A 25041-nucleotide genomic window follows, 5' to 3' on the forward strand; every position below is an offset into this window, starting at 1 on the left:
ATCTAATTAGCTACGCAATTTCTAATAAACTTAAAAATAACATAAAATATCATTGAAACATCGCAAATCTTCCAAAACATCGAGTATCTAATTAATTCTCAAAGTTGACCAAAAGAAGAAAAACAAAATATTTAAATAGAATAAATAGTGAACCGCAGTTAGAAAACGGTCGGATCTAAAATCGTGTCTGGTCTAAAAATCGGGGAATATTTAAAAGAGGATAAATAGCGAGGCCCAGTTAAGATACTGGGTCGGATCTTAAAACGGGTCAGGTTTAGAGACACGGTTCATATCTCGTGGAATATAGAACTCGCTCTTCGTCTCTAATCCCAACGCGAGAGAAGGGGGTGAAACTCGTTGTTCTTCTTCTCACTGGAGAATCTCATCTCCGATTGGTGGATTCAGTCTGCATCTATCGCCGTGGGTGTTCAAAAGGACGAGACTTTATGCGAGATTCTATTCGTTGTAATACCAGTTTCTCGGATTAGGGTTTTAAGGGTTGTTCCCGACAAGAGCTTGGCTACTGTTTTGTATGATTCCATAGTGTTTCGCTTTGGCTTTTTCTTTGATTCAGCAAAGCCTTTTGATTTTTGTATTTCTGTATGATCAACACTTTTCTCCATAGTAATCTTCTCAGAGTCTTTGTTTTTTTTTAGCTTAACATTATTCGAATTATCCCCGTTGAGAAAAAAAAAGATGAATTTTTATGCTTGTAGAAGAATCTAATTGAAACATTGAGAGCAAAAAAAAGAAAAGTTAGGAAAAAAAGAGAGAGAGGAAAAGAAGTAGGTAAAGATCGATGGCTAGTGTCCAGCAGAATGGGCAGAGGTATGGTATCACAGAACCTATCTCTTTGGGAGGACCAACGGAGCTTGATGTGGTCAAGACACGAGAGCTCGAGAAGGTTTTGCTCATATCTTTAAGCTTGTGTTTATTGTATCTTAGCTTCGTGTTGATTTCTAATATGTTTTGGTTGTTCAGTATTTGCAAGATGTTGGATTGTACGAGAGTAAGGAGGAAGCTGTTAGAAGGGAGGAGGTTCTAGGGAGACTTGATCAGGTTCTTACTACTTTTTTTAAAAAAGTTTTATGGATTTTTGATTGATGTTTGTAAAAGATCCACGGTAAGGTCTTCGTTGTTTATTTGTGTACAGATTGTGAAAACATGGATAAAAACAATCAGCCGCGCCAAAGGGTTGAATGATCAGCTGCTTCATGAGGCGAATGCAGAGATATTTACTTTCGGTTCTTATCGGCTAGGGGTAACCATAAAGATCTATACAAGACTAACTTTGTTTTACACATTCCTTTTGTACTGTCAACACTTCGGTGTAGAGGGAAAGGACATTGTGAACTGGTGAAAGCTTTGTGTTTGTTTGCTGTTGTCTTAGAGTTTCCTGTGTGGGAAGTGGCATCACTTGTCTCAAATGCTCTTTTGTGTCATTCAAACATATTGAGATCAATGTTATATCACTTGTATCGTCTCTGTATGAGCTTTTCAGGCATTTCAATTGTTGGTAAAAGTCGGACATACTGGTTGCAATTGGTTATTGGAAAGAATTTTTGTTTTTTTCTTAAAACAGTCAGTGTCCTAGAGAATTCTCTTGCAGATGATGATTGTTCCTTGTAACATGACTAACATCCACTATTCTAGCATATCTAGTGTTCCTATAACAGTTTGTTTTACTTCCTCATATAGGTACATGGACCTGGTGCTGATATAGACACTTTATGTGTGGGGCCTAGACATGCAACTAGAGAAGTACTTTTAACCTCTTGCATCTATACGTTGGCCCGAACATGTATCAAGTTTAATCTTCTTCTTTTTTTTAAAATTGCCAATAGGGTGATTTCTTTGGTGAACTACAAAGGATGCTGTCCGAAATGCCTGAAGTAACTGAGCTTCACCCTGTGCCTGATGCTCATGTTCCCTTGATGGGATTCAAACTTAATGGAGTGTCTATAGATCTCCTTTATGCACAACTTCCACTATGGGTTATACCTAAGGTAATATCGGAATTTGCAGAGAGGTGATTGTTTAGGATTATATTCCTCAGTTTAATCTCGTTCCTACTAGTTACGGTTAAATAGTTTCACTTTATTTATGCATTATTTATGGATTGGAAGAATCTTGATTGTGTTCCCTGCCTGATGTTTATGGTGCAGGACGTAGATATATCGCAGGATTCCATTCTACAGAATGCTGATGAGCAAACTGTTCGGAGTCTCAACGGTTGTAGAGTTACTGACCAGATCTTGCGTCTGGTTCCTAACATTGAGGTTTTGTTCTTACTGATGACATCTCTTAAGAACTTTATAACATCCATATGATTTGCTTAGTCTGAATCTATGTTATATCTCTGAGCAGAATTTCAGGACAACATTAAGATGCATGCGGTTTTGGGCCAAGCGACGTGGAGTATACTCTAATGTATTAAGAATTCTTTCACTCGATGCCATTTATGTGACTCTCATATTACTTATGTCAAAGTCTTTTTCCGACAATTGCTAGGTCTCTGGATTTCTTGGTGGTATAAACTGGGCATTGCTTGTAGCTCGGATATGTCAACTGTATCCTAACGCTCTCCCAAATATGTTAGCGTCTCGGTTCTTTAGAGTCTACACCCAATGGCGCTGGCCGAATCCAGTCCTTCTTTGTTCTATGGACGAAGGATCCCTCGGTCTTCAAGTTTGGGATCCTAGAAGAAACCCAAAGGACAGGTTGCACATGATGCCCATCATTACTCCTGCTTATCCTTGTATGAACTCCAGTTATAATGTCTCTGCAAGTACGTTGCGGATTATGACAGGAGAGTTTCAGAGAGGCAAAGATATATGTGAGGTAAAGATTAAGATAGTCCGAATAGTTCTTGCTTCTATGCAGATTGTGGGGGTTTATGACAGTCCTTTGATGTCCTGCAGGCTATGGAAGCAAACAAAGCTGACTGGGATACCCTCTTTGAGCCATTTGCATTCTTTGAAGCGTATAAAAACTATCTTCAGATCGACATCTCTGCCGCAAATGTTGATGATTTAAGAAAATGGAAAGGATGGGTTGAGTCTCGTCTCAGACAGCTCACACTGAAGGTGAAACTGTTTGTCTATTCTCTGTTGATTTTATAAAAATCTGTATATAGAATCACTGATTATTTTACATTGTATTCTTAGATTGAGAGACATACTTATGACATGCTTCAATGCCACCCTCATCCACATGACTTTCAAGATGCATCCCGACCGCTTCACTGCTCTTACTTCATGGGTCTGCAGCGTAAACAAGGAGTTCCAGCAGCCGAAGGCGAGCCGTTTGATATCAGAAGAACAGTTGAGGAGTTTAAACACACTGTAAACGGTTACATGTTGTGGATTCCGGGGATGGAGATTAGTGTCAGCCACATAAAGCGAAGAAGTCTACCGAGCTTTGTGTTTCCTGGTGGAGTTAGACCTTCGCATGCCTCTAAAGGAACATGGGACAGCAAACGCCGCGCAGAGCATAGAGTTTCTTCTACAGCAAGTGCAGCTACTACTACTACTGCAACAACAACAAATGAAGCGAGTTCTGAAAGTAAAGCTGGTTCCAACAGTCCAGGAGATGAGAAGAAGAGAAAACGGGGAGATGATGAGACACTCGCGGATCAGTTAAGGAACTCTAAACAAGTTGCTGTTCCAGTGCCTGCTGAGAACGGTGAAGGCGGGAGCCCGGATCCATCTGTTGGATCCATTTGCTCTAGTCCTATGAAAGATAGCTGTACAAACGGTAAATCCGATCCCATTAATACGGATCCACAAGAGAATGTTGTTGTTTTCAATAAGGAGGATGCACCAGAGAGTCATCCAATAGAGAAGATAGCCACTCCTCAAGCTCCTACTAGTGAAGAAACAGAGGAGCTTGAAGGCAGCTTTGACTTCGGAAACCAAGTCACTGCTACTGCAACTATACCTCCGTTCGAGGCCACTACTTCAAATGGCTCACCATTCTCTAATGAAGCACTGGAAGAACTCGAGGTTCTTTATTTGTCTTTCGATACTTAAACTAGTCTCATGATTTTGTTCTTGTCTGATTTTTCTTGTTTCTTAAAGGTTCTTCCAATGCGGCAGCCTGAGGTGACGCATAGAGCTCCAGTGCAACAGCGAAAACCCATAATCAAGTAAGTGGTTTGTATACTTGTACTCCATTTGCATCTGCATATAGGATTTGACAACGTTTGCTTGCTTTTTGTTGTCTGGTTATTCGCAGATTGAACTTCACGTCTCTAGGCAAAACCAACGGCAAGTGATAATGGTTCGTCCCTACATGGCCAAGAGTCTCAGAGCTTATCCAAATTCGAGTGGTTAAACTGAAGGCTGCTTCTTACTTTATGTAAAAGAAGGATTTAATATTATTATGCTTTGTCTCTTAGATGCTAAAGCAAGTTCTGAATACTTGAGTTCGATGTAAAACTCGTTTGGATAAGAACATAAAATACAAGTTCTAAATACTTGAGTTCCGGGTCTGTACAGCAAGAGCCAAATGGCTTAAATACTTGAAACATACTCTAACCAAGCTATAGACAAAAGGATGGTAAGATTCCATTCTCTAACCAAACTAGAGTTCTCATTTCTGAGTTTGTTTATTGCTGCTCATCAATCCCACACACTAAACAAAAACTAACAATAGAAAATCTCTACCAAAGTAAACCCTTGTGATTGCTAAACAAAATCTCTACCAAAGCTGGCTACAACTGACTATAGCTCCAAACAGTTCAATCTGTCTAAGCAATACTATTTCTGAATCAAATCAACGACACCACTTGAAACTGATTAGGTACTTTGGGAGCCCAAAACTAGGCACTAGAATACGACAACAGAAATTGGATTGTTTTTTCTCCTTTTTGTTGTTACCACAAAGATTTGCTGTCATTTCCAGAAGCTTGACATGCACGTTTTCTTTTAGGCGTTTCTTTTTGTCTTTTGTCTACTCGCTAGTTTCTTGTCCCTGTCTAACTTTTTAGGCGTTATTTCTCTTTAGAAAATTAGTTTTATTTGACAATAAAAGATAAAAGTTTTCTTTAGCTCTAAAAAATAATAAAATATTCTATCACTGTTTTTGTTAGATTATATTCTATAATTGAAATAGAATATAATGAAAGATTATATTCTATAATTGAAATATAATGGATATTATTCTATAATTGTTTTTTGTTAAATTATATAATATATTTATATGATGAAATTAATAACTGTATTTACATACAATAAATATATTATACCATTACATCATTACATTACATCTAATGGAAAATCTCCTAATTAATATAAAAGAAATTACTAAAATCTATCAGATTTGTTTCTTTCTACGCAAAAAGTTCATAAATTAAACGAAAACCTCTCCTGTCTTTGAGAATTTGCTTTCATCTGTCATTTCGAGTTCTACAAGATCTCTTAGACTTCCTCTGCTTCATCACTTTCTGTGCTCCTCCATCGATGGCGGATAATCATCCCGAGGATGAGCCTTCTCTCTCAGTCGTCATCCAGAATACTTCATCAGTGAAACAAGATGACCTTTTCCTTTGTCACAAAATGAGGTTCTTTTCACTGCTATTGTAATACAGTAGTTCCTCTCTTTCTTGTGTTCCACGACAAAAAAAACTAATGATATATGTAAATATTTCAGCCCTGGAAGTTGCTTTCTCCTCCCACACGGCACTCGTGTATACAATAAGTTGATTGAATTCATTAAGAAAGAATATTGGAAAAGGGGTTACGAAGAGGTTTATCTTTACTAGTCATATTTACTCTTTCAGTATACTTTGATTACAGTGTGCACTAGGGTTTGCTAAGTTTTGAATTTTTCCAGGTTATTTCACCGAATATTTACAACATGAAACTCTGGGAAACATCCAAAGATGCTGCAAGCTATAAGGAAAATCTGTTTACATTTGATGTAAGAATGCAACGAAAGCTTCACGCAGTCTTCTTGACTTTGTTACTTTAGCTATATAGGTGAAATTTAAATGACTTTCTATGTTGTTTCTTGTGCAGATTGATAAACAAGAATTTGGGCTCAAATCTATCAATGGCCCTGGTCACTGCTTGATGTTCGAACACAGAGTTCGGTCCTATAGAGGTCTGGTTCCGTTCCTGTACTGCAGTTTGATCTAGTTTCTTTATATATAGACACATGAACCTTGTTCCTTGTGACTTTTCTACAAGAAAATTATGGAGAACTAATGCTTTTCTCTTTATAAATCTAACTCATGATAAGAATGTAAAATCTATCTTTTTATCTTTGCTGACGCCAGCTTTATGGTATGGTATGTAGAATTACCCATTCGGCTGGCTGAGTTTGGAGTGTTACATCTCAATGAGGCAAGTGAAGCTCTTAGTGGTTTGACCCATACCCGACGGTTCCAGCAGGTATATTTTGCATCCTTATAGACTTCTCCTGTTTAAAATTTTATGTAAAAAAAAAAACTTTAAGGTTTATGTGAGAGTAACTTGGAGAAAAACAACATCAAGAGCCATACAATGATCATGGAGTAGTTAAACTTTTCTAGGAGTAGAGCTAGATCAGAAAAAAAATTCTTGCACTCTAGCATTAACATTAGAGACATGGTGAAGTTAAGAGTCCACCACTTACTTTATACCCCTTTGCATGTTGCATTTATTTTCAGGATGATGCACACATATTCTGTACAAAGGAACAGGTTTGCTATTTGTTTTTTTAATCCAGCAACGTTGGATTTTTATATTTTCCCAATTTTTCATTAGAAGTATTCTGTCTATGACTATGTGCAGGTTAAAAAGGAAGTCAAAGATGTATTGGATTTTGTTGACTATGTTTACACAAAATTTGGCTTTACCTATCAGCTAAAGCTCTTAACGGTAGGATATTATGATTTCTTCTACCACATTTGATACACTTTGTGTGATATTGATCATTGCATGCTATCCAAGTTTCAGAGGCCAGAGGAAAACACTAAAGATTTGCAAAGATGGGAGGAATCTGAAAATGATCTTGTAGAAGCACTACAAGAATTTGGAAAGCCATTCATTGTAGTAAACCACTTCTGATACTTCTACTCCAAGCTTATTAGTCACAGAGTATGCATTTGCTCTAATAAAGATTGATGAATTCTGCAGGTGAACAGGGGAGAGGGTGCATTTTGTGGCCCAAAGATAGACATAACATTGTCTGATGCAATGAAAAGGAAGTTCCAGTGTGCTAGTATACAGGTTAAGCAGCTCCCAAATTATTTAAGTTTTAACCTTTTTTTGCTTGCTGGATTTATCTTGGTAGGTTATTTAGTGTAACGTTTGTTGTTGTTGCTCATATCAGCTCGATTTTCAACTACCTGATCACTTCAAACTTCGGTACTCACCCTCAGATGAGGAAAAAAAGGAAAATGTTATGATACATAGTAAGGTGTTGGGAACTGAGGATAAGGAGAAAGGGGTGAGACCTGTTATGATACATAGAACGGTGTTGGGATCTTTTGAGCGTATGCTTGCCATATTGTTAAACCATTACAAAGGAAAATGGCCTTTCTGGATTAGTCCAAGGCAGGTCATAGTTTGCTCTTCATCAAACAATGAGAATCATCGTTCCTACGCAGAAGAGGTTTTACAGTCTTGACTGCACTCCTCCTTATGAGCACTTGCAGTTACTTGGAGAGTCTTATCTCCGCCTTTTAAAAAAAAATTCGTTTGTAATTATTCAAACAGGTGAGAAGACAGATTCATGAAGCTGGGTACCATGTTGATGTTGACACAACAGACAGAAACATCAGTGAGAAGGTAACTTTTACAAGGTCCCTGAACACATAAACAATTGTATATTTATTTTCTGTATACATGCATATTTTGAGTGATGTTTTGAATTATTTTATAGGTGGGAGAAGCTGAGATCGCGCAGTACAACTACATACTAGTTGTGGGTGATGAAGAAGTTGCGACGAGACAGGTTATAGCTCAGTAATACTCATTCCTATATATGAGATTGTGTGAGCATCGATCAAGCCTCTCTTAAACATTAAATATTTTGTGTCCAGGTGACTGCTCTGCTCAGAGACTCCAGCTGTTCAGACCGTTCAAAAGTCCCAATGATGAGCGTTGACGCTCTGCTGGATGTGTTCAAGCTCAGGATTGTCAAATTTCTTTGAAATTCAATGGGCTAAAACTTATTAGTTTGTTGATCATGTGTTTCTTTATTGGTTTTCATATTGGTTTATGTCTTTTCAGTGGAAACCTCTATAAATTATGGATATTATCGCATTATAAAACCTTTAAAAACTTCTATTTAAAAGAGTAATATTCGGGATGGTATTTCATATTGTGATTCTGTTGTTTATGTTCAATTTTTTTCTTAGGATAATTTTTTATTCCATGTTTTTTTTCGTGGAAGATTTATGGTTTCCTTTAAAAATTATTAGAGCATCATCATCAGGAAAAACTTACATTGTCTCTCAATAAATAAATAAAAAATTAATATTTCAATGTTTTTTTTTTAAACTGAATCATCAATATGAGTAAGAGCAGTATTTTAAATGAGTGTATCATTCTCTTTTTCCTCTCATAAGCTAATTGGACTACAAACTACAGTTATTTCATATGTTATCTCAAAGTGTTCACTTTTTAATGATTAGAATTTTTTGATCCGGAGGCTCTTATATTTTCATAGAACAAAGTTAAAATTATGTTAAATTAATTATTCTTTGAAAAGTAGATCCGTCTCAGAGTGATCGACTTTTCACCACCATAAAATGTATTATCTCCTGTGAGGTAATATACACATCTAATCAAGAAATTATACATGTCCTAGCGGGTCTCTTAATCTTATCCAAATTTGATTGATTTCAACATCTTTGTACAATAATCAACGTTTGCACTTGATTATCTTTCATTAAAATTATGTATTTATCCTTTGGGTTGTTCTTTCGTATTGTCTTAAACAAAAAAGTGACATACTTAGTTAACTCAACGAGGAAATCCTAGCAATCATAATGACATCAATTTCAGAAAAACAAAGTGGAAGAAAAACTTTCTAATTAAACTAATATAAACTAATCTATTTCGAAAGCAGAACTGTAGAAGTATGGTTATAAGTCGTGTCAAGATGTGTGTTCTTCATCTCCACCTAAATAAAACGAATTATAATAAAACAAAGCTAGATTTTTGCTACTTTGGATATATATTTCTTGGTGGCTGATAACCACTCCCAACTTAATCATATCTATACTCCAACCTTGATTTCGTCTTTCCGTTATTAACTTATTATACTTCACAATTAAAGAAGCTAAACTAAACCTTGTAAAAAATATTTTTTTTTTAAAATGTTTTTCTTTACATCTAGTTACGTAAAAGATCAGAGCTTCATTCATCATCACAAGTTATCCGAGTCAAAATAGTCTGCCAATGAAATCATAAGTTCAATAGAGAAATTCATTTGGTGATGCATTTTCTTCATCATTGGTAACATGGTGCTTTATGTTAACAATAAAACCTCTTAATGAGCTCTAACTGATTCGTAATGAAACCAAACATATATAAATAAACAATCTTAGATTTGATGTACAAGAAAAGTTGGGCTGTCTTAGTTAACATTTGGCTCAAACAAGAGCTCTAACTGATTAGTAAGCTTTACATGTCATTAACAGATGATCTACCTTATAGTACGGATTAACATAAACTCTGAGAGGCAGAGTTTCCAACAGACAAAAAGTCGATAAAGGGAACACAATTCTCGTTGTGATTGTGGCTGTGTTCAGAAACACCATCTTCTTCTTCGTATTTTCTTGAATTGTCTATCACTTCGGGTTTCTTTGAATCCGACTTGACTTGGAGAAAATCGTAGAACTCAATCGGTCTTTTGGTTTGGTTTATCGCTCCTGACCAAATCAACGATGATCATATCGTTAATTTTTAGATATCTTACAATTATATAATTGTACACACAAGCAAGCATATGCATATATGCATGTTTACTTATCATGTTTGATTTCAAAAACTATTTAAGAATTCTTTACAAGTTTGATAATCCAAATTAAATCAATATATGCTGAAAAACATGAATTATAATCCATATAAACTAAAAAAAAATGATTTTTTTAATCTTTTGCACCATTAACTGCAATTTATCTAATGGTTATGAAGGAAGTGCACATGTTTGTTTATATATGCATCTATCTATCTACATAAACACCCAAGTTTAAGCCATATTAATTTTATTACCTTCGTTGATTGGAGTAGTATTATTGCATAACCCGATCTTTCCGGTCAAGAACTCTTTGAGGAGCTGAAAATGACTAATATGAGAGAACTGGTGAGGATAACTGATAGTGCTTGCGGTTGCCAATCTTCTCTTTTTATCGCAGCCGTCATAACCAATCGTCGCAGCCGTGGTGCCATCATGGCCGAGACCACGTGGACGTAGCTTGGACAGTTCTCGGCCACGACGAGCCATGATGACGTGCCAATGGTTTTTAACAGCGTTATCGGTTCGACCGGGGAAAAATCTTGCGATCACGGACCATCTGTTTCCATGGATCCGATGAGAAGCTAGAAGCCTTTCTTCTTCATCCTCCGTGAAAGGGTTTCGGTTAATTCTAGGATCCAACTGATTAAACCATCTTAATCTACAACTTTTACCTGAAAAATCAAATAATAAGTAAATAAAAACAACCTGAACGAACATAATAATATTATTATATGAAAGCCTAATCTATAAGAAATTATATTAAATGATTTTTTGTTAAAAAAAAAGAGAGAGAGTAAATGATTGTTACCAGATCGACCAGAGAGCTTCTGAGCTATGGCGTTCCAATTATGAGGACCAAACTGTTCAACGAGTTCTCGAAGCTTCTCATCCTCTGCAGGTCTCCAATGTCCTCGACTACACATCATTTTGAATCTCTGTGAATCTGTGATCTTATGTTAATGATAGATGAATATATATATATAGATGTATAGAATTGGTATAAGAAACCCTAGGTTTGATGTAGGTGAGAGAAGATGGGTATGTAGGAACAAGAAGAAAGCTGAAGAGCAACAGCACCATACATACACACATATATATTATATGGAGAATGGAAAATAATGAATATTATAAGTTTCGTTAGGAGTTTGGAGAGACGTTTTCACCGGTGACTGATGCCAACGTCTTCCCTAACCAAACACACTCCTTTTAAGTAATCTACCTTTTGTTCTTATTAATTTTCCACATCTTTTTTTGGAACACTTTCCACATCTTTTTTCTTATAATATTATATTTCTTATAAATATTTTCCATTACAGATTTTCGTTTATGTTGGACTTTTTTAGTTGATGAATAATTAATAAAACACAAACAAACAAACAAACAAAAATGAGAAAATGAGATAACACAGAGGGGATCAGAGATTGCTTGGTGGGGTGAACCTTCGTTAAACTTTCAACGTCTACTTTTAAACCCAAATTTTAGCAAAAAAAAAACGTCTACTTTTAAATATTTTTTTTCTAACCTAAACCCTCTACTTCAGCCACCAATATATAGTTCTTCTTTTTTTGAGAAAGAATCAATATATACTTCAATTACGTTGTACACTCTTCAGCAATACTATACGCATATATAATCATATAACCGTATAGGTATGCAATAATTTATACTCCACAGCTTTACATATATGGACAACTTCTAGAACATATGATTCAAGATGGGAGGTACGTACTACAATTCACGCACCGAATATACATTACGTTTCAGATGTTAAAAAACTATGTCCTTATCAGAAAAAAAGAAAGTTAATTACAAAAAGGTTAAAAACTATGAATATTTGCTTTTCCTACGAAAATGTATATTGCTTGCTTATATATGTAAAATTTTGTATTTATATCGAAAAATACTTCATTAGTCTAAGATACACTATTAAAGGGAAAACATGTTATTGTTTTTTTTTAAGATTATAATTTGTAAGAGTTGAAGAAAAACTTAAACGCATTATGAAACTATATAAAAAAAGTAATCATGTACATACCACAGATGTATATCGCACGTGGAAATATTTTTCAGCTTAGTTATTAAATTCATCTTACATATTAAAGACAATATAGTTGGCCAAAACATGGGACAATGGAACGTTTTGTTATTCCAGGATTTGTGGATATCAAACTTGATGAATAGATTCCTACCGTACTGCCTTTTGGTATAACTAATGGACTATTACAGTTTACAAGACAACTGCTTTTCTAACTTCCGAAGATATCAACAAATTTTTAAAAAGATTGAAAACTGGTGGGAAGGAGATGGTTTGGTAAAGCTGTTGGGGACCTGAGGTTTAATTGCAGGTCACGTATAAAAAATCATAAAATATCTTATGAATATATATGTTTTGTTAACCTTTCAAACCTAACCAAATGTTTCCTTTGCTTAAATCGGATCAACGTGGAAACCCTAAAACGACTGTGTGTCTTGATTAATTAATTGGCTAACTGACTGATATATCAGTGGCAATTTATACTTTATAAAAAAAAAAAAATTCGACAAGTCGTCGCATCTTATTTGCTCAGGCATTTGGTCTCGAAGCACATCACTACTTACTTTATCTCTTTTCTACGGCGGTTGTACTCTTAGCCTTCTAAAAGAGACTAATGTTTTTTGTTTTGGTAAAATGTTAAATTAAAGAGACTAAGAGCAACTCCAATGGTGTTACCCACCATTAGAGTCCTTAGGATTATAATAGTAGTTTTTTTTGCTTTTTGAATAGTTAAGGATTTGAGTCTAAAATGTATGTCCAATGGTGTTACTCAAAATGAGGTCCTTAGTAATTTTAAATTATTAAATTTTTAAAAAAATTTAATTTTAAATTTTTTTTTATTCAATGATTAAAAGTAAACATACAATAATTATACATCTTCATCATCACCAAACTTGTTCCAAATATTTTCGATTAAATCATTTCCAAGTTGAACTTCTGGTTCTGGTCAATGTGGAAGATATCCAAGGCAGACTTCATCACATCGTTGTCATTTTGCCCGCTTGTCTGCTCCCTCAGTGCCATGTCGTAGCAGCCAGCAAACTTACATACCAAATCGTTGATCCGAGCCCATCTTTGCTTGCATTGCCCAAGTTCTCGTGGGATAGTCCCAACCAGGAGAGGACTAGAATTGTAGTACTCTACAATTCTCTTCCAGAAGGCACCAGCTTTTTGTTCGTTGCTCACTATTGGGTCTTTGCTGGTGTTGAGCCACGCACCTATGAGGATTAAATCCTCCTTCGGTGTCCACTTTCTCCTCTCTTTGACACTAGACTCATCACTACTTTGACCGGTAAAGAAAAAAGGTTGTGATGAGCCAAGGTCAATTGATCCTTGGCTCGCTAATAAGTTAACATAACCATTGTTATTTGCCATTGAAGAAGAAGTCTGTGTTTCTCTAGTAGAAACACAGAGGATTAAATAAAGGATTCTACATTAACAGCATTGAAGCCTAGTAGGAAACTGTCATATCAAAACAGCTCACGACAATTTAATGAATGTTTTAGACTAAAAGAAGTAGTTAAGGAACAATTTAATGGTGGTTTGGTGTGCATTTAAACTACGAAGTTAAGTTTAATTTCAAACTAGAACGTTAACCAGTACAATCCTAGTTTGTTTTTAAACTGCAAGGAGACACACGGACGATCCTAGTTTCAACAAAGTTACCCACAGACTGTCCTACTTTGAACTCAAGCTACAAGGAGACACAGGCACTATCCTACTTTGTTCTCAAACTACAAAATTAAACTACAAGGAGACACATTTCAAAACACTAACCTCAGCAGACTTTTTCAAGTTCAGACACACGCTGAAGAAGCATCTTAACCTGGTTCTGCAGAAACATAACAGAAAACAAACAATATTTTAAAAAGATTATACAAACACGATTGAACATTAACTTATAAACTAACCTTAAGCGCCTCGCACTCTAGCTGAAGCTTCTCCTGCTCCATCATGCGATGTTTGAGCCTCTCAATCTCTTGTTGCACACCCATAACCCATGGTTGCCTGAAATGCATTCCGTCATTCTGCGAAAACGTTAAATGATTAATCAAACAGCAAATCAATAAGGAGTATAAAGAGAGAAAACATTTCGAACCTGGTAATCTTTGCAGATGAAGTATCTTTTCCCGGGGAGGTAGTCATATGAATCCTCTTCGTCGACGAACTCCTTCGTGATAGATCCACAGGGGCACAACTTGGGAATTCCCTGTTGGGCTTCTGAAACGAAATGAAGCATGTTGTAGTATGCTTTGTGTGCTTTCATATCTCGCAGTTCTTCCTCCATTTAGAACCTACAAGAACAAAATAATAAAACCGAATCAAAATCCCCAAATTAGAAAACCCTAAATCGATTTATAAAACCCTAAATCGATTTACACTCCAATCCGAACCCGTAATCGCGACGAAACAACGAAGAAGCTTATCGAAAAGAAGAGAAAAGCAAACCCATATGGAAACCCTAATTCGAATTAAATCCCCAATTCGATTTCAAGGCCGAAAGCTATTCAAATCTCACAATCGGATCCCTAAAAACTGATGAAATCAACATGCATCAACCCCATAAGAAAAAATAATGAGTTTAAACGGTCGGATTTACCTTCGACGACGCGGATCGACGAATCGCCTTTGCCTTCGCCTGGAGAGATGTAGAGGTTTTTTTTTTCAGATCGAGACGCGTAAATGAAAGTTTGTTTCGCTATACGAAACACAACGCTTCTTCGCACCAATCAGGTGTTGCCAGCTCATCTAGGACCAAAGCCAAAAAATCCTTAGGTAAGGATTCTTTCTTAACTTAACCTAATTTAATAATCGTTTTTATTCCAAATTTCCCTAAGGATTTGCGCTAAGAATTACTTAACAACCTGCGTTGCGTATGGTCTAATACTTTTATAAAAAAATACTTAGAACATGAAATTTGTATTCATCACGGTTTCTATTTTCAACTTATGTCCCACACATCCTTTTTTTATTTGTTCTCTATGTCCCAGAGTGATAAAGAAGAGCTGGGAAAAAGTTGAAAACCTGAAATGGTGATATATATTGTACTTTAAACTTTCCTTGGGATTGCTTGCAAAACTGTTTATAGGTTGTTTTTAAGGATTGATTGGAAATATATTAAATCCTAGGTAAATCATAATCAACTTGTTTTAGAGCTCACTTGCACGTGTGGACGAAGAAAACCAAAATTAATTACTGGTGAATTTTAGTAGGAAAATAGGCAGAGTTAGTTGGGAAGGAAGTCGATACACTCTTACCATATTAAAAAAAATAAACTGGCTTCCAAACTCTTACCATATTTCATAACTATACCTATGGTTACACTAAACCGTTATAGGTTTGAAACGAGTATGTTTATCAGAAAGCAAAAGGCAAAACCAAGGAGATAATCAATGAGCTTGCAATTCATTTTCATCAGTGATATCCAGAACGTAGCTTCATTGCACATTTGAACTCCAATCAAAAGGAAACAGAAAAAGAAAAGCCTTTCAAAAAGGCGGTAATTGATATAAAATCATCGATTTTGAAACTTGAGAAACGATTAAGCTAACGGGTTGGTTATTTGATAATTTCACAAGAGAGCCCATTAAATGAGAACGCCTATCTTATTTTAGGCCTATAGATGAGGGAAATGACTGGGCCATGATTTAAATCGAGCCTACACGATCCAACGGTAGAGATCGATGCTTCTTTGTAGACCGGTACGATGTCAACCGTTGGATTAAAAGAAGAGGTTGGCTCCCAATAGCATAGCATATAGTTAAAACGCAAAACCCTCTCTGCGCCGCCCCCTGTCTCTCTTCACTTATCTCCTTCCACTCATCGAAGAACACTGAACCCTAATCATCAATTCTCAAGGTAAATCCACCACCCTAGTTACGTTGCCTCTTTCATTGATTTTACATTAGTTGTGTCGGTGTTTATTTACTGGTCTGCAACTTCTGTATATTTTGATCGAAAAGAGAGTAACCTAATTGATTCCTAGGCTAATCTCAATAGTATCCGTTAGCTCACGCATCTGAGTTTAAATTTTTTGGCGGTCTGTTTTGTACTTATTGATTATGTTCTCATTGATTTCTTGTATAAAATTAAAGCTCTTGTGGTTAGGCCTAGAAGCAAGCTGAGTACTTAGGTTTTTTGCCGTACCCGCTACTTGACTTGCCTTGTGCAAGTACTAGAGTTTTTGGCTTGTACTTGTACTTGATTCGATCAGGTACTTAGCTAGTCAAGTACTTATCTATATTTTAAATACTTGTTATTAAGTCATTTGTTTTGCTGCGTGTATATGACTCATTTGAAATAAACACATATTAAATCAAATACCTAGAAATTAATATATTTTTTCATTTTTATTACAATATCAGTAGTAAAACAAGTATTTTAATGGGTAATACATAATTTTAGAACCAATAACAAGTAATCAAAAAGTAACAAGCCGAGTATTACTTGAGTATTAGACTTGACTTGTACTTGCAAGTAATAGAATTGCAGACTTATTACTTGACAACGTCAAGTACTTAACTTTTTTTCAAGCCGAGTATGAGTCAAGTAGCATGACCGAGTAACAAGTATCAATACCCAGCCCTACTTGTGGTTGTATAATATATAGTTTTAATAGCAATATACAAGGTTATATTGACTCTCATGGTGTATACACAGATGAATCGGGAGAAGTTGATGAAGATGGCTAACACCGTCCGCACTGGCGGAAAGGGTACAGTCAGAAGGTAAAAAGTTTGTCTTTTTCTTCATTTTACTTATGGTTTATGTTTATATGAACCATTTGATATTTGGCTGTAGGAAGAAGAAGGCTGTGCACAAGACCAATACAACTGATGACAAGAAGCTCCAAAGCACCCTCAAGAGGATTGGAGTTAATTCCATTCCAGCTATTGAAGAAGTTAACATCTTTAAGGATGATGTTGTTATTCAGTTCACCAACCCCAAGGGTAAATATTTCTTGATTTACCATTTTGTTTCTTGCAAACCTTTTTTCATGTTATTGATGATCATTTTGTGTCTCCTACTTAACTACAGTTCAAGCTTCAGTTGCTGCAAACACATGGGTTGTTAGCGGTTCTCCTCAGACCAAGAGTATGCATCTGATAAGCTTAAAATCTATTTACTTCATCTTTGTTTCATCTTAACCTTATTAATATAGAACTTGTTGCTTTTGTTGATTTCCTGTAGAATTGGAAGATATCCTTCCTCAGATTCTCAGCCAACTTGGTATGTTTCCATGTGATTTATAAACATGTTACATGTTCTTCCCCCAACCAACCCCAAATCAAAGATCCTTAAAATATGTATCTGTTTCAGGACCAGACAACATGGACAATCTGAGGAAGTTAGCAGAGCAGTTTAAGAATCAAGCCCCTGTTGATGGGAATGCCTCAGCAACTGTGCAAGAGGATGATGACGATGATGTCCCAGATCTTGTAGCTGGTGAGACATTCGAAGCTGCTGCTGAAGAGAAAGTAGCTGCTGCTGCTTCTTCTTAGAGAAAAAGAGCGAAATCACAACAACTTGAGAAACCGCACTTTGATTATTAAATATCTTTTTATAAATGTTTGTTCGCTCGATCCGTTTTTGTAGTTTTTCCGACCAGATTGTTCGTTCTCAGATAATTATTTAAGGTTTTTATCCAATTGATTGATGTTCTCAAGCCCTTTGATGAGGTTCTCTATCTCCTTAGATATGGTTTACTCGGAACTTTCATCTCGTTATAGAGATAGCAAGTCGTTACAGTATATACAAAGCTTTATATCTCGATTCAGGATAACAATATCTGCTGCATCAAAAAGGGTTTTTGCAAGTTTGGTTACCATTTTAACGTGTGAAAATAATGAGTATGCATGCATTATATCTTCTGAAACACCAGTTAATACGGTTCTTGGGTTGGCTCTTGAAGGAGCTGCAAGAGAACATGATGAAACAACACACAAAACAGACACGTATCTGATTGCTTCACATTTATTTCCCATGCGTACCTTCATATGCAAAAATTTCCGAAAACTATTTTCTTGGAGAACCTTGCCACCAAAAAAAAAGTGAGCAAGTTTTTCCAATTTTATAATACAATCAAGTTTAAATCATATAATTTCACTATTTTTTTGCACCTTAAATTTGAAATGATCTATATTCCTTATGAAAGTTTAATTTTTAAAAGAACCTGGTGGGGAATTTTAAAATATTTATTTTTGATTACTAAGCTAATTTCTATTTTTGAATCTATAGTATGAAACTTAATTAATATAATTAATTAAACATTAGTTTAACTTGTATCTATCTCTCTCTCTCTCCTCTGTTTCCTTGGTCCTCGTATAACTGACATGAACAACCAACCACGACGCCACGAATCTCCTTTTGATTCCTCCACAAGAAACCTTCCCCCGCATTGAAGCAGCGAGAAGAAGATGTTCTCGTTCGTTGGTTTCGTCTTCCTCTCCGGAGTTTTCCTCGGAATCGTCGCCATCTTGGCCGCCGAAGCTGCCGGATTGATGTATCTCGTGAAACGCTTGAACCGGAAGAGAGATTCCAAACCCGCCTCTGATCCATCCACCGATGATATCGTCAATCCTCCCAACGAGTTCTCTCTCAACAAACAGGTGAATCGATCTCAATTATCCTTCAGAAATCGAATTCTAGGGCTAGTTTTGATTGAATGGGTTGATTGATTGTTGAAGTCTTTAACATTTTCGGAGAGTTTCTCAAAGTTTGAGATGTTTGGTGATGAAATGACAGGGAATGGTTTGGATTCTGGAGGTGGATGAAGGTGTTAAGAACTGGGGAAAGGAGAAGGTACCAAAGGAGCACAAGAAGAAGAGAGATTTCTTGGAGGTTCATCCTCTTCGCAAGTTCGCTAGGATCAAAGATCACAAGCTGCTCTTGTCAGATGCTGGTTCTGATAGCACTCCCACGATGGTTTCTTTGAAATGCTGCTCTATTGAAGCTGTTTCTGGCAATCATCTCCCTACAAGAAAATGGTATCAGCTCTTATCTATAACCGTGTAGCAGTTTTGAGTTGTGAAATTTTTGGTAGGATCAGGTCCTTGAATATATGAAGTTTCATTGTTCTTATGGTATCTTATTTAGCTTTCTGTATAGTGAGACTTTGGTAGATGAAAGCTTCATTGCTCTTATGGCATCTTATTTAGCTTTCTGAATTGTGAGACTTTGGTGGAATCAGGTCCTTGAATATATGAAGCTTCATTGTTCTTATGGTATCTTATTTAGCAGTTTGAATTGTGAAACTTTGGTAGAACAGGTCCTTGAATATATGAAGCTTCATTGTTCTTGTGGTAACTTATATAGTTGTTTGAATTGTGAAGCTTTGTTAGAATCAGGTCCTTGAATATATGAAGTTTCATTGTTGTTTTTGAATTTCTTAGGGCGAAAAGGTTTCCTATAAAAGTTGAAAGCAAGATCTCTTCAGAGTTATACAAGGGAAACAAGGTGTTTTACATCTATCTCGAGACTTCGTGGGAGAAGGAATCTTGGTGCAAAGCTCTTCGTCTAGCTGCTTGCGATTCTCCGGAAAGGTTTATTTGGTACTCTACTAAACTGCAACAAGAGTTTCGTAGCTACGTCACGTCTCTCAATGTTGCGTATCATTCGTTTATGAAACCATCCGCTGGGTTTAGCTTTGAGACGTTTGACAAAGGGAACAGAACTGATGGTGGTGGTTCTTCAAAGGTTCGTTTGTTCTTGAAGAGGTTTTCAAGGAAGCGATCGCATCGGGAAGATAGGAAAAACTCTGTGCGTTCTTACCAAGACTCGCAACACGGAAGTAGCTCAGGGAGGAGCGGTTCAGGAAGGAAGACAGGAGATTATAGCGCTGATGAATCTGATGTGCCTGTCTTTTCACGTTCTGTGAGTCATAGCAGCAGTCAAATTTCTGGGGTTTCAGATGGAGACTCTGAAGAGAAGTTTGACATGGATGAAGGAACGTTGGCGTGGAACTTGCTGATCTCTAGGCTGTTTTTCGATCTCAAACGGAAAACAGGAGTGACGAGCTCAGTGCAAGCACGAATCCAGGTCTGCACTATCCATGATTATGAGATGAATTGATTTCTTTAACCAAACAAAGATGTATCTTTGTGTTTTAAACAGAGAGTGTTATCCAACATGAGGACTCCAAGCTACATAGGCGAGTTAATCTGCTCCGATGTCGACACTGGAAACCTCCCACCTCATATACACGGTACTCGGGTTCTTCCAATGGAGATGAGTGGTGTATGGGCGTTCGAACTAGATATTGAATACTCTGGTGAAGCGATGATTGACGTTGAAACACGGGTTGACATACGTGAGGTTGATCTGCAAAAAGGTATAACTGATACAAGGTTGCAGCCAGGGGAAGTCCCACCAAACCCTGTTGGAGGTGTTGAAGATTTTGAAAGGCAATTAGTACAAAATGGTGGATCCAACAAAACAGGCTAGTTCAATGTTTTACTGTATAATACGGATTAATGCAGTGAGAGTTCTTGCTAGAGACTACGACTGTTCTTACCATTTTTCTTGTTGGTTGCAGATGAATCCAAGGGATCAAAAGGAACGAAGACATCTCCAAATGGTGTATCTAGGTGGAAGTCTATTATTAAAAACATTGCTGAACAAGTTTCCCAGGTTGATTCTCCTTTTTTCAAATGTCTACAAGACAACTTTTTTTTTTGCTAGTTGGATTTGTTAGATTGTCTCTTGTTTCTTAATTTCAGGTGCCTATCTCTTTGTCAATACGGGTGTCTTCTCTTCGAGGGACACTGAGGGTACACCTGAAGCAGCCTCCTTCTGATCAATTATGGTTTGGATTCACGAGCATGCCCGATGTAGAATTCGATCTCGCGTCTTCTGTTGGGGAACACAAAATCACCAACAGCCATGTTGCTATGTTCTTGATCAACCGGTTTAAGGTACACCTTCCACCTTTAGGGGTCTCTTCTCTTTGAGCTTACAGAATGAGCTAACATTATGATTCTACAGAGTGCAATAAGAGAAACAGTGGTTCTTCCAAACTGTGAAAGCCTAACGATTCCTTGGATGATTGCTGAAAAAGATGACTGGGTTCAACGCAACGCCGCTCCATTCATGTGGATGAATCAAGAAAGCGATCACAATAGCTCACATGCAACAGAAGCGAAATCTAAATCCGACAAGCCACCCACTTGTTCCTCCTCTGTTCACTCCGAGCAAATGCAGAAGACTGCAAACACCACTCAGAAGCCGATTATTCCTGAAGCATCTTCCTCCTGTGCTCAGTCTGAACAAGTGCAGGAAGCTGCCAGTGCCATCCAGAAACCGAATACTGAAGCAGAGGCCATGTCTACGCCATTGTCAAGATCATCCACAACATTTACATTATCAAGTGACAAATCCCGGGAAGAACTGAAAACTCCATTACTGCGACCGAGCAGCAGTGAAAAGCAATATACAAACTTAAGAGACAGGACCGGAGAGATGACTGCTGCTCAGTCACCATCTAGGTCAATACGTTCAAGCGATGAAGATGATTCAAGCGGGAAGAAACTGGGAAGGAGAGCAAGGATGCTGGGTCTTGGGAAGAAAATGGGTGAGAAGTTGGAGGAGAAGAGGCGTCACATGGAGGAAAAGAGTAGACAGATTGTTGAAAAGATGAGAGGACCTTCTTAACATAGAGAAGGAGTACGCTTTTTGCAGGTTTCATATACATAAAGCTAATTTATAGAAACAGAGGAAGTAAGGCATTGTTTTACATGTACAGCTCCTTGAGAGAAAACCATTAATGCCTCCATTTTTTGATCCTTTATTTTTATTTTGGTAAATTACAAGAAAACAGGTACTGTTCTTGACTCAATTATACATATAAAAAAAAACAAAGAGACAAACAACACAAGCAAAACAGAGATTATTGATACAAAGAGAGAACCTTCCACATGTAGCTTGGTCCGGTCTAGTAATCTTCTGGAGCCAATGGTTGGTGTGTACTGTGGCGAGGAGGTTCGTTCACGCTCGGTATGATCATGTACTCATAGATAAGTGCGGCGAGTGCACCGCCAATGAAGGGCCCAACCCAATAGATCCAGTGGTTATGCCATCTCCATCCCACTAATGATGGACCAAAGGCTCTAGCCGGATTCATTGATGCGCCTTCGAATGGTCCTCCTACCAACATGTTTGCCCCGACTATAAGCCCTATGGCTAACGGCGCTATGATCCCAATACTCCCTCTCTTTGGGTCGATTACAGTTGAGTAGAAGACGTAAACCAAGGCAAACGTAAGGATGATCTCCATCAATAGCCCATGAAGCTCACTCACTCCAGACGCTACATGGAAACCTATTGGTCTCTGCAAGACGGATACCATATCAAAACCTAGACGATCATATATATAGGTGTAGTAGTAATATAGAGATTGGTTGGAAGTTCTGATACCGAGCCATTAGTGGCAAGCCTCAACAAGAGACAAGCGAGGATAGCACCAAGAAGCTGAGCAATCCAATAGTAGATAGCTCGGATCACTGAGAGCCTGCCTCCTACTAGAGCAGCAAAAGTGACGGCCGGGTTCACGTGACCACCTGAGACATTGATGGCCGCCGAAATAGCAGCAAACAGGGCCAATGCATGAGCTAACGCCACCAATACTAGCCCTCCCGGCGTGTCTGTCCCCGTGTGAGCTGCAGTGTCCCAGTACAACTTGTCTGTCCAATAACACATATATAGTTCAAATCACAAATGCATGACGATGCATGGTTCGAACCAAAATATTAATTATCAAATGAATTATATATTTTTCTTGTTCCTATAGTCTTTTTAATTATCAAAACCAAAAAGAATCTTGATAAATCCATTAAAGTTTATACAAATACGTCTCTGAATATTGGTTAAAACGTGTTCAAGTAAAGATGGCAATAATATTTGGCTCAAAATGTTTTTTTTGGTCGAATGTTTCATTTTGTATACCTAGAGCAAGGATGGAGCCTTCTCCAGCAAAGACGAAGACGAAAGTGGAAACAAACTCGGCCAAAGTGGCTCTAATGGAGTCCGGATGAGACGCCTCGTCAGCTCTCCCGAACCCGTATGTTCTTCTAGCATATGTTGCCATTTATAAACCTGAGAAGATCAAACCTCGATGATTGATAAAAGAAGAAAAGAAGAGTTGAAAAGAGAGAGCGCTTAAAAGAAGCAGGCAAAGTGGAAGTAATTTGGAGACAGATGTTATATGAGAGTGTCTGAAGCTTAGCACGTGGATCCTGTTCGTGTCTATCCATTCCTCGACCTTACCTGATCCTCTAGTGTCTATGTGTTTGAATTATCCATGTTGTGACTATACGTCTATGCATGTCTGACATATGGATAGTCATAGGTCTCTAAATATATTGGATCCGGTTTCTCCTCACTTATTTTGTCTTTTTATTTGAGACAGGTACATTAGGTCACATGATTTTTTTTTTTTTCTGTCTGAATATTTCATTAACACAGCCAAAAACGAGAAGAGTACAATATCTTACACACAATTAAAGAAATCTACTATTACAAGTTAAGGCATCCCTATTAAACACATTTGAAAGCCATCGGGGCTGACCTCGAGACACATAAGATTGAAACCACTTATCTCTCATCGCACTCCTTGCAATGAGTCGAGATCCCCTATTAGCTTCAAAAGATTCACGATAAACCTTCCAATCCAAAAAATAATCAAGCAACGATCTGATGACTTTCACTTTAAAGTTGAAAGAAGGCCATGCCTTAGGCCTATTGATGGCATTCACCAAACAGCTTCCTTCAAACGAAAAGTGAACCTTCAGATATCTATGGCTAACTAAACTTTCCATAGCCCACACAACACTCAAAAAGATCGCCTCATCCTTAGATTCCACCGATCCAAAGGAACGACGACTATGTAGCAACACCAGTCCACAATGATCCCGTAAGACCCAAGAAACCCCAGCTATTTTTGTCTTTTTCGACCAACCCACACCAATATTACATTTAAGACAACTCATTGGTGGAGCTTTCCACTCGATATCCCTAACTCCCTCATTAACCCCCCCATTCACTTTTCTCTTTATCCTCCAATTCCTGAGCTAAGAACCATAACTCAGCAGCTTCTCTGGCTTTCCCACAAATCTGATACCCTTCCTGTAAGAAGCCTTCAAACAAAAGGGAGTTTCGATTCTTCCACAGGTACCACAACGTCCAGGGAAAACTTCTCGTTATCTCATTATCCCATCGCTGATCATTCCACACCCTTAACACATAATTCAAATTGGCAAACACAGATACATCATCAAACCCCCCTAAAGGAGAAGGAAAGCCCGATGTTGCCCAAATTTGTCTAGCCAAAGAACATGAGAAAAGAACATGGTTGATGGATTCACCATCCATTCCACAAATCTGACAGATATTATCACATCTCATTCCTCGTGCAATCAGACTATCATTAACTGCAAGTGCTCCAGAAAGCGTTTTCCAAATGAAAACCTTTATCTTTGAAGGTGCCTTGATACTCCATACCTGGGCTTTAAGAGGGTTCAAAGACGGTTGTGCTGTCATATCTTCTATGAGCTTCTGATTATGAACAGAAAATGCGAGTTCATACCCTGTTCTCATAGAATATACTCCATTCCTTGTCATCGTCCAGACCCAGGAATCTTCATCAGACACCACCGGTTGATTTTGCATAAGAATTTTAATATCTCCTGGTAGAAAGATATCTGACAAAATCCTCTCATCCCATCTACCGGTGCGATCATCAATCAACTCAGAGACTTTCAGGTTAACATTAAATTCTCTCTGGCGCCTTAAAGGAGGTCTACAAGCCCCTTCTTCATCTTGAAGCCATCTATCTGTCCAGACAAGAAGATTCCTACCATTACCAACAGCCCGTTTAAGTCCTTTCTCCAGAAGCTCTCTTCCATGAAGAATGCTTCTCCAAGCATATGATGGTTTAGCATCCAAGGAAGCCCTCAAAAAATCATTATTCTCGAAGTACTTTCCTTTCATCACCTTGGTTAAAAGACAGTCTTCACAATGAATAAGTCTCCATGCTTGCTTAGCTAGCAACGCTTGATTAA

At 37.4% G+C, this 25041-nt stretch overlaps 7 protein-coding genes across 8 annotated transcripts; 4 read left to right on the forward strand and 3 right to left on the reverse strand.

The window, feature by feature from the left end:
* Positions 1-275: 275 nt before the first annotated feature.
* On the forward strand, positions 276-4477 carry LOC103842726 (nuclear poly(A) polymerase 1). The gene is made up of 12 exons (XM_009119386.3): positions 276-904; positions 982-1059; positions 1154-1261; positions 1699-1761; positions 1845-2006; positions 2166-2279; positions 2368-2430; positions 2512-2841; positions 2922-3086; positions 3168-4004; positions 4080-4147; positions 4237-4477. Exons 1-12 carry the CDS (start codon positions 800-802, stop codon positions 4274-4276), a joined length of 2133 nt encoding a protein of 710 aa, XP_009117634.1. The 5' UTR covers positions 276-799; the 3' UTR covers positions 4277-4477.
* A 253-nt stretch (positions 4478-4730) lies between these two features.
* Positions 4731-8310, forward strand: LOC103842727 (threonine--tRNA ligase, mitochondrial 1-like). Of its 2 annotated transcripts, none has more exons than XM_009119387.3 (13): positions 4731-5563; positions 5653-5749; positions 5836-5922; positions 6021-6105; positions 6301-6395; positions 6653-6685; positions 6777-6863; positions 6942-7037; positions 7122-7214; positions 7318-7599; positions 7704-7775; positions 7870-7941; positions 8030-8310. In XM_009119387.3, the coding sequence occupies exons 1-13, from the start codon at positions 5463-5465 to the stop codon at positions 8138-8140; spliced, it is 1311 nt and encodes a 436-aa protein (XP_009117635.1). In that variant the 5' UTR covers positions 4731-5462; the 3' UTR covers positions 8141-8310. The 2 variants fall into 2 exon arrangements, with proteins under 2 accessions (XP_009117635.1, XP_009117636.1); XM_009119388.3 differs by having other exon boundaries at positions 6942-7034.
* A 1191-nt stretch (positions 8311-9501) lies between these two features.
* Positions 9502-15537, reverse strand: LOC103842728 (transcription factor MYB52-like). The gene is made up of 3 exons (XM_009119389.3): positions 10763-15537; positions 10209-10625; positions 9502-9865 (listed from the first exon to the last, which is right to left on the reverse strand). The coding sequence occupies exons 1-3, from the start codon at positions 10878-10880 to the stop codon at positions 9657-9659; spliced, it is 744 nt and encodes a 247-aa protein (XP_009117637.1). The 5' UTR covers positions 10881-15537; the 3' UTR covers positions 9502-9656.
* Positions 12902-13363, reverse strand: LOC103842786 (glutathione S-transferase T3-like). Its single transcript, XM_009119448.1, has one exon. The coding sequence runs from the start codon at positions 13361-13363 to the stop codon at positions 12902-12904; it is 462 nt and encodes a 153-aa protein (XP_009117696.1).
* A 185-nt stretch (positions 15538-15722) lies between the features above and the next one.
* On the forward strand, positions 15723-17658 carry LOC103842730 (basic transcription factor 3). The gene is made up of 6 exons (XM_009119391.3): positions 15723-15847; positions 16649-16716; positions 16790-16938; positions 17027-17083; positions 17180-17218; positions 17309-17658. The coding sequence occupies exons 2-6, from the start codon at positions 16649-16651 to the stop codon at positions 17488-17490; spliced, it is 495 nt and encodes a 164-aa protein (XP_009117639.1). The 5' UTR covers positions 15723-15847; the 3' UTR covers positions 17491-17658.
* A 227-nt stretch (positions 17659-17885) lies between these two features.
* LOC103842732 lies at positions 17886-21773 on the forward strand. Its single transcript, XM_009119393.3, has 7 exons — positions 17886-18597; positions 18734-18975; positions 19381-20026; positions 20102-20426; positions 20523-20617; positions 20707-20901; positions 20972-21773. Exons 1-7 carry the CDS (start codon positions 18406-18408, stop codon positions 21635-21637), a joined length of 2361 nt encoding a protein of 786 aa, XP_009117641.1. The 5' UTR covers positions 17886-18405; the 3' UTR covers positions 21638-21773.
* On the reverse strand, positions 21740-23103 carry LOC103842731 (probable aquaporin TIP3-2). Its single transcript, XM_009119392.3, has 3 exons — positions 22928-23103; positions 22400-22665; positions 21740-22313 (listed from the first exon to the last, which is right to left on the reverse strand). Exons 1-3 carry the CDS (start codon positions 23067-23069, stop codon positions 21918-21920), a joined length of 804 nt encoding a protein of 267 aa, XP_009117640.1. The 5' UTR covers positions 23070-23103; the 3' UTR covers positions 21740-21917.
* Between the last annotated feature and the right edge of the window lie 1938 nt (positions 23104-25041).

This window comes from Brassica rapa, chromosome A09 (genome assembly GCF_000309985.2).
Source record: "Brassica rapa cultivar Chiifu-401-42 chromosome A09, CAAS_Brap_v3.01, whole genome shotgun sequence".
Taxonomy (NCBI): Eukaryota; Viridiplantae; Streptophyta; class Magnoliopsida; order Brassicales; family Brassicaceae; genus Brassica; species Brassica rapa.

Coding starts and splice junctions, on each gene's coding strand:
- LOC103842726 (XM_009119386.3), top strand. CDS start 800: ATGGCTAGTGTCCAGCAGAATGGGCAGAGGTATGGTATCACAGAACCT. Junction 2,280..2,367: donor GTCTGGTTCCTAACATTGAG/GTTTTGTTCTTA, acceptor ATCTCTGAGCAG/AATTTCAGGACAACATTAAG. Junction 2,431..2,511: donor GACGTGGAGTATACTCTAAT/GTATTAAGAATT, acceptor GACAATTGCTAG/GTCTCTGGATTTCTTGGTGG.
- LOC103842727 (XM_009119387.3), top strand. CDS start 5,463: ATGGCGGATAATCATCCCGAGGATGAGCCTTCTCTCTCAGTCGTCATC. Junction 5,750..5,835: donor GGAAAAGGGGTTACGAAGAG/GTTTATCTTTAC, acceptor GAATTTTTCCAG/GTTATTTCACCGAATATTTA. Junction 6,686..6,776: donor TATTCTGTACAAAGGAACAG/GTTTGCTATTTG, acceptor GACTATGTGCAG/GTTAAAAAGGAAGTCAAAGA.
- LOC103842728 (XM_009119389.3), bottom strand. CDS start 10,880: ATGATGTGTAGTCGAGGACATTGGAGACCTGCAGAGGATGAGAAGCTT. Junction 10,626..10,762: donor GAAGCTCTCTGGTCGATCTG/GTAACAATCATT, acceptor TTGATTTTTCAG/GTAAAAGTTGTAGATTAAGA. Junction 9,866..10,208: donor TACTACTCCAATCAACGAAG/GTAATAAAATTA, acceptor TGATTTGGTCAG/GAGCGATAAACCAAACCAAA.
- LOC103842786 (XM_009119448.1), bottom strand. CDS start 13,363: ATGGCAAATAACAATGGTTATGTTAACTTATTAGCGAGCCAAGGATCA.
- LOC103842730 (XM_009119391.3), top strand. CDS start 16,649: ATGAATCGGGAGAAGTTGATGAAGATGGCTAACACCGTCCGCACTGGC. Junction 16,939..17,026: donor TCAGTTCACCAACCCCAAGG/GTAAATATTTCT, acceptor ACTTAACTACAG/TTCAAGCTTCAGTTGCTGCA. Junction 17,219..17,308: donor TCAGATTCTCAGCCAACTTG/GTATGTTTCCAT, acceptor TATCTGTTTCAG/GACCAGACAACATGGACAAT.
- LOC103842732 (XM_009119393.3), top strand. CDS start 18,406: ATGTTCTCGTTCGTTGGTTTCGTCTTCCTCTCCGGAGTTTTCCTCGGA. Junction 20,618..20,706: donor TTGCTGAACAAGTTTCCCAG/GTTGATTCTCCT, acceptor TCTTAATTTCAG/GTGCCTATCTCTTTGTCAAT. Junction 20,902..20,971: donor TCTTGATCAACCGGTTTAAG/GTACACCTTCCA, acceptor ATGATTCTACAG/AGTGCAATAAGAGAAACAGT.
- LOC103842731 (XM_009119392.3), bottom strand. CDS start 23,069: ATGGCAACATATGCTAGAAGAACATACGGGTTCGGGAGAGCTGACGAG. Junction 22,666..22,927: donor AGGCTCCATCCTTGCTCTAG/GTATACAAAATG, acceptor GTTATTGGACAG/ACAAGTTGTACTGGGACACT. Junction 22,314..22,399: donor GGCTTGCCACTAATGGCTCG/GTATCAGAACTT, acceptor TCCGTCTTGCAG/AGACCAATAGGTTTCCATGT.